This window comes from Amphiura filiformis, chromosome 11 (assembly GCF_039555335.1).
Source record: "Amphiura filiformis chromosome 11, Afil_fr2py, whole genome shotgun sequence".
NCBI classification, from domain to species: Eukaryota; Metazoa; Echinodermata; class Ophiuroidea; order Amphilepidida; family Amphiuridae; genus Amphiura; species Amphiura filiformis.
The window spans coordinates 1,687,977-1,695,914 of record NC_092638.1 but is presented as its reverse complement, the minus strand read 5'-3'; the positions used below and the strand labels follow the sequence as shown (position 1 = coordinate 1,695,914).

The 7,938-nt window shown below is 36.8% G+C and overlaps 1 protein-coding gene across 1 annotated transcript; it reads right to left on the bottom strand.

The window, feature by feature from the left end:
* Positions 1-385: 385 nt before the first annotated feature.
* On the bottom strand, positions 386-7,591 carry LOC140164188 (uncharacterized). The gene is made up of 4 exons (XM_072187431.1): positions 7,580-7,591; positions 7,216-7,266; positions 5,184-5,361; positions 386-1,640 (listed from the first exon to the last, which is right to left on the bottom strand). The coding sequence occupies exons 1-4, from the start codon at positions 7,589-7,591 to the stop codon at positions 598-600; spliced, it is 1,284 nt and encodes a 427-aa protein (XP_072043532.1). The 3' UTR covers positions 386-597.
* Positions 7,592-7,938: the final 347 nt, after the last annotated feature.

Below are 7,938 nucleotides of genomic sequence, written 5' to 3'. Positions count from 1 at the left end.
AAAGCATTTTCAAGATCAGTTTAATAGTTCAATTATAGCCATTTTAAACATATTATTTCTAATTTTACAAATGTCCATATTAGCAAAGGGAATGCATAATTTGTTCTATATTACATTTTGCCTAAAATTGACACAAAACAATGCATAATATATTTATTTATTACAACATGCATTGATTAACACACAGCTCACTATCCATTTTTTTTTTTAAAGGGAGATTTTGGGAAAAATTATGTTTAACTGAAAAAGGTATAAAATTGTAAACAGTATTTCTAGAAATAAGCCACATGAGTGCATTTTCCTTGATAATGTGCACATTCACATATCAATTGACATAGCATTGCCTAACTGTCAATCAACTTTTTATAAAACAAAACAACAGCCAAATATGTCAACAAAACCACACAAGCATTTCTAGTATATAACCTCACAATTTGCAATTACATTTCTTTTATCATCTAAAAACACTTTTGGTACCAAAATACTCTACCAATGATACTCCTGTGCTTTGCAAGGGAAGGACGTTTCAGGTTTATCGCAACATATCAAAATTTCAACATGAAATAACTTTTAAATTTGCATGATTTTTGTTATTTGTCATACTTGATACTCCGAAGTATTTGTTACATTGTTTTTGTCTACATCACCAGGTTCCTCTATATGCAGAGATACACCAGCTCGCACGTAACTTGGGTTTTGCTCCGTTTCCGGGGTCGGGGATGGCGCATCTTCAAATTGTGTTGGACTTGCCCGATCCTCCCCTCTATTAGTCTCTTGCACAGGTCCTTTATGTGAATCCCAATACACTTCACTTTCCTGTTGTCTCATTGGTTCAACTCGTAATTTTGGAATGTCACTGACCTCAGCTCCCCTTTGTGGTGATTTACGCCCGCTTTTTTCGCCAGTAAGCAACCCCGACACAGGCGAAGGATTCCGTGATCTCCGCCGAGTTCTTTTACGTTTCTGTGGTGAGGTTGACGCTTGCTCATCACTATCACTTGAGCTACGCGAGGGCGCTGGACTCACCGAGTGTGAACCACCCGAGGAGCTACAGTTTCTTGGTGAACCTGAGGCTCTTCTTCTATGTTTCTTTACTCCCTTTGTTGGGCTACATTTATGTCTTGAATCAACAGATTTCCGTGTTTCCTCTTCGGATTCAGACCTTGCTAATCTTTTCAATTCCTCAGAAGAGTCACTGCTATAAGGACGATAATTAGGCAATGAAACATCCTCCCTCTGTGGGGGTTTTGTATCCTTATCATCAATTGGTTCTTGTATTTGTATTAAAGGATTATTCGGTACAGTTAAGCTCATAGGTACATGATGCTGTTCCTTAGGCACAATGGTCTTTGCACTTCTATCACTCTCAGAACTAGTCAAATTAGGGCCATTACTTCCATGACCCCCACTCCCTCCACCTCCAGACATGGAGGAGAATGTATCACGTGGACTAGCAGATAACTGGCTGAGCTGCTTCCCTGTTGATGAGTCCATACTAGAGATTGATGCATTACCCATAGTTCCTTGCGTTGCCATGGCATCAGGTATAGATTCTTGTGATGAGGATGGAAGGTTAATCTGTGGTAGCGGTAGCTGTAATGCCGGGATATTGGAAGGGCTAGTCTCTGCTGGTGATTTACCTAAAGATGGAGGAAATAATAAATAAGATGAATTAAGATTTGTATGGCTAATGAAGATGGATAATGTGCATAATGCATAGGTTAAACCAAAGTTGAAAACTGAAAATAAATATAAAAACAAGCAAGTGCAAAAAATGCACATATGTTACCTGCTCCCACAATAATGAGCGTAAAGTTGCAAGTTGGGAGTTTTGAGATGTTTAATAGTTGAGTTGATGTTCTTTGTTTGAAGACACCTGTATAGTCAGTGGTATGGCCTTTATGAATGGGAAAATAATACTCTCTATTCAGTTCTGTCCCCATTCACAAAGGACATACCAATGACTATACAGGTGTCTTCAAACAAAGCATATCAACTCAACAATTGTAACGTCTTAAAACTCCCAACTTGTGACACTACATGTAGGTTGGTCACATGACTACTGTAAACACATATCCCAAAAGTAATCATCACACTCAAGTGCGTAATCAATCTGAGCAACCGAGAGGCAAAACAAGCCCAATCCTTAAACAATCCCAGATTTCACATGAATAAAAATTCAGAAGGGGCAATCTACCATCCCTAGTTATGCTCCTGATCATATTAGGCATTGATATTGTTTTGTTGCTATCCAGTGGGACTTCTACGGTGGTCAGTTGGTCACTGACAGAAATATTTACTGATTGTCCATTTTCTTCATCAAAAGTGCATAATTTTTATTTTGAAGAATTTATTATGCATTCCTGCAATTTAATTCAATTATGAGACACCTGGAAATGACTGATATGATATTAGTAAGCAAGCAGGAATCATGCTTTGAATGCAGTTAAGTATGGGATTTCTAATCATATGCCCTAATTTGATATTAGTAAGCAAGCAGGTATCATGCTTGGATGCAGTTAGTATGGGATTTCTAATTATATGCCCTAATTTGATATTAGTAAGCAAGCAGGTATCATGCTTGGATGCAGTTTAGTATGGGATTTCTTATCATATGCTCTAATTCCCTCATTTATCTATGTCTGTGTAACAGGGCATAATTATTCTGCTTATGCTCTTTATCTATGCCTGCGTAACGGGGCATCCTTCTTTTTATCTCCTCTTTGTGACCATTGCTTTATCTATTACAACATATCTTTGGAACTAAAAAAGCCACATGGCCCATACTTGGTACAATGAGTTGTCAGTGATTATATATATACTACATGCAAGAGTTTTGGCTAATCATACTGTTTTTCATTAAAGATTCATTTTGGTCTTTCTGAATTGTAAGAGAGATATAACAGGCTACACCAAATAAGCATGATTCATTTCACTTTTCTAAATTCAATTATTCTTGCACTATATGGCATGCAGTTAAATGAGATCCCTAAAGTGATTTGATATATTTTACCAAGTCATATTACATGTAGCTGAAAAAGGGGAGGGGTATTACTCATTCAACCATATGCTGGTCAAAATACTTCCACCATAAAACTGTTACCTACTATCAACAAATTATCTCAGACCAGTCACTTTCTGGAAAGCTGGACTGACAAATGTTATCTGATTTAAGTGACTCAACATGTAGGCCACACACTGTCTCTTGCTGTATGGTCGTAACTGGTCATCTCAAAAACAGATAGAGAATTAGGGTGGGATGTTGTGGTACAGCTGAACTGATCAGGAATATTGCCTTTTTGAGCTCACAATGCTTAGCTTTAAAAAAAAAATTGTGTTTTTAAATTTTTTATTAAAACATTTTTAACAACAATTCAAACATTTTTGCTTGACATATCCATTAAATGAGTACTCACAACATTTCCCGGAAGTGATGATGTTTTGAGCAATGGATCGTATATGTGATCGGGAGATACGATATACTGCTCAAAACAAAAACATCATCACTTCTATCAGCCCTGATGGCAAAAGCTAAAGTCGTTAGAACTCATTTACTGAATTTGTCAAGCAAATATGTTTGAATTATTTATATAATGCAGAAATCTCTTATCGGGAACTAAAGGGACCTGTAACACTATGTAGGTGGATTCTTACTTACTAGTAAATTTGCTTCAATGCAGTAAATTAGTAAAGATTTCATTTATTAAAATTCTTCGTGCATGGGCCGGTCACATGCAATATCTACCTCCTAATCCTTTACAATCCTTTGCAAGTTTACAACCAAGTAGAAGAGCGTTCCCGTTTTTCCACATCACCACCTAAACTTTCAAAATAGCTTGTCAAATTGTTCACCATCGAGCGCCCTCGGATAAATTGTTTAACCCGATCCTCCGCTTGTTGAATTTCCTCTGCCCTTAATGTCTCTAAATCAAGACATTCAATGACACAAGACTGGCGCGGACTCATACTACGAGAAGCCCCCGCATCCGGCGTCTCCGCAACAGACGCATCATCTTTGGGCATTTCCAAGTGTAAGGAATCTAATATAACTGATTTCCGTTTTGTATGTGGTTTATGATTTGACACAGAACTTGGATGTTGTGGATCAGGAGTTGATCCAGCTGGAGCTACATGATGTAGGATAATAAGGGGCTCAATACCCTGAGGGTGTGATCCTACAGGTGCAGCTATGCTTGTGGAGTAGAGGGGCTCAATATGAGGTTGAGGTGGTGCTGTGGATGGTTCAGATCTGGGTGCATAATCCTGATAGGATGCTGTGAGATGAAGGGTTATAAGCACACAATACAATTGATCAGATGTGGGTGGTAAATATATCAGGCAGGAATTCAGTGTTCTGATTCAGTAAGTAAAATACCTCTGGTATCACAGTTGTTTGATGTGATCATTTATTAATTTTTCTAACAAAACATTATAATGTTCATTTCTAGGCCTGAGTAAAATCAAAAGCTATCACAATAATAAACATTATATACACATATATTTTGTAGCAATTTTTAACATAGATTATCGTTTCTATATCAAATTATTCATCTTTTTCTGCTTTTTTGTGGTAATTTTAATTCTATAAACTGTACATTTGTGTGCAAATTGAGGGTGCTATTTACATTGTTTTAAATTTAAATTGGCCAAATAATATGAGTTATACTTTACTTTTCATAAGTTTTTTTTTTGAAAATTCCCTTGTCATTTGTTAGTCGGTTTACGGATGTTCTAATACCATTTTTCAAGTGTCTACCCCTTGTAAATATGCAAACAAGATAAATAGCGCCATCATTGTTCAACTTTTCTTTAAAATGACTCAGTTTTACATACCACCAAACAACCGTGGGTAATTTACTGGGAAAGTTTTGGTAAAATACTGTAATTTACCATACAATTTGGTAAGATAAAACATGCCAAAGGGCAAAGGGAAAAAGACATTTATAGGTCTTAAAGTGATGAAATATAATATGTAGAATTTTTATTTATCAACATAAAAGGGTTTAAGTGCATTTTAAGACCTTGGTTACATAAAAGACAGGCCCCACCAAGTTTTGAGTAAAATAATATAATGACACTGGGTTATCATCTGCTGTGGTAGCATTAGTACTGTAAGCTGGGGGTCTAAACACTAGACACAGAACATTTCCCTTTTAAAGGGATATTTTTGTTTGTTTTATTACCTGTATCTTCATCTTGTTTATCATCTGCTGTGGTAGCATTAGTACTGTAAGCTGGGGGTCTAAACTGGTAATTGTCAGGCACAGAGTGGACTCTTGTTACAAGTGTTTTAGCGGCAGAACACGGCTGTAGATGGCACATCTGTCTTGGTATGTTCTGACGTGATGCTGGGTTGCTATGCTGTAAATGCAATAAATTCAATCAGTTAAGACTAGGATAACATGACAAATTATTTACGTTTAGGGACATTTTGTGCATATTGAAAAACGACTGTGATTTCTGCACATGCATAAAATTAGAATAAACTGACATATCGTGAAATTTGTGTAATTTGAGATTGAAAAAGCAATAGTGATTTCAATCGTGATACATGCATGTACTAAGGTGATTTATGTGAGCAGTGTAGGTAATTGGCCGAAGTTGACAGTTCAGCAATGATTTAGCGGTATGAAGAGATAGTCAATCTGGATTCAAGTAAAGTAAAACCTTTCTCTCTCATTAGCGTGTAACATGGTAGTCAGTGACATACATGTAGCCTTCCTCTGTGGAACATCATATTGGCCGATGGGAAATTACATAGCCTTCCTCTGTGGAATATCATATTGGCCGATGTGAAATTACATAGCCTTCCTCTGTGGAACATCATATTGGCCGATGAGAAATGTTAAGTTTTTAAGGCCTTTTTTTTATTACTTTTGTTAAAGTGCCCCCCCCTCCTTGAAAGCCTCCACCCTGTGAAAATCTGGGCTATGCCGCTGTAGCTTGACTGACGCATGATCCTCTACTTATTCAGAACATTGACAATGTCCTTTTTGTCATTTGGCACAGTGTTTCTAGATTTTTGTCCTTTGGTACAGTGTTTCTTGTTCTGTCATCAAATTGAAAGTTCACAGCACCCAACCCTATAAAGGTGGGGCTGTCACTATTACTTGAGGGCCATTATAATTAAACTCCAAATATTTGATGTACAATATTTGTTCAATAAGAATTCATTTCTATCTATTTCAATTCATTTTTATCCTGATGTTCAATCATGTTTCACCGTTGCTCATCACCGCTTAACAACGATGAGTCTGCATTGTTTGAGTGGTTTTACTAACCCACAGATTTCAAATGCAAGTAACATCCATGCAAAATCATTCAATGATGTATCTTGATGAAATCGTAGGTGGGTACAGACCTTACTATAACTTGAAACATCCTTGTACCACTGGTAACAATATAATTGACCTAAAACAAACATGCAAAATTATTTCACCTGCTGTGCTAAATAAAGCAACATAATCATAATTATGCAAGCAACATTAAAATCAAATTAACCAGGAAATTTACCCTACATTGGACTATTCCATTTGAAATCCATACACCCCCTATGGAAGACATGATCCTCATCTCCCACACAGGGGGTGTAGATTTCAAATGCAGTCACCCATTCAGGTGGCCTCATTTCAAATTTTCACCCACATTGTGGAAGAATAAGGTCATGTATTCCATAGGGGGTGTATAGATAACTGGAATACCCTGTTCTCCACTACCACACTCACACACCACACTTGCAAGCACACACCCCTCGCACACCCTCATGTGCACACCCACCCCAACACACCCACTGGCATGCACACATCAGTATAGTTGCTTTTAATTCCTCAAACTTATACTATACATACTATACGCATACTCTACATAAATTATATAAAGATCTACATAAAACATGCTGTCTTTTCCTTGGAGAAAAAAGAATTTAAACTTGATTATTGCCAGAGGCAGCACCATGGGGGAAATTCCCCCCAGTCAGAACTCTTTCCCCAGTAAAAACCCACAATTCAGATTCCCCATCCCCTGAAATTCATTTCCTCACCCCAATGCCCCCATTTTTTCTGGTGCTGCCACTGATTATTATTGCATGTGTAAACAAAAATATTGCAAACTACAACTATCCAATTTGAGGTGAAATCATGCTGGGATGTCTACAAAGCAAAAATGGTGAACACATTAAAAACGATTTAAATTGATGTAATTCTCCATTACATTTACCATTAATGGTGGAGTGCCCACTGTTAATATAATGTCGCAAGGGGCAACCGGCTGAGAGGAGAAGAACAAATGAGGAATGAAAAAACATAGAAGTTGCATTTAACATGAAAGAAAATGAACATATAAATAAGATGAAGTGATAATAATAAATGATGATAGTTTCAATTGGTAAGTGTAGCTCCAAGTTATTTGTTTACTATAATAGGAGTACAGGTTGCCCATCAATATAGAACTTGGAACATTTCATACACTGTTCATCAGGATGTTTTCTTCAGGAGCTCTCAACTTGTATATAGGTCTTGACCACAAAACAACTTGCAGGTCTTGACCCCAAATAAAGTTGTGACCCAAAGCAGGGTCTCACCGTTATACCCATTTTGTAATTATAGAATCTGATAAATTAGTTAAAATCTGCTGTAAAAATATCTATATTCATCATGAAAATTACATGCCACAAAATAAATGACATGTGTGGATGGTGTTTCTGGGTTAACTCCATGGGCACTGTCAGCCAAATTATCTAAGAACTATTTTGATTGGTTATATATAGGCCTATATCATGTATTGACCCAATCGGAGGTATAGTAAGAATGGTCAGTACGGCTGAAGGAGACAAAGCTTAAAATTGTTTAGAGATCTGTAAGCTCTATTTTGATTGGTTATGCAGGTGATTTTATAATATAATGAACCAATCAGTAACTCTGTAACATAACAAAGGCAGCA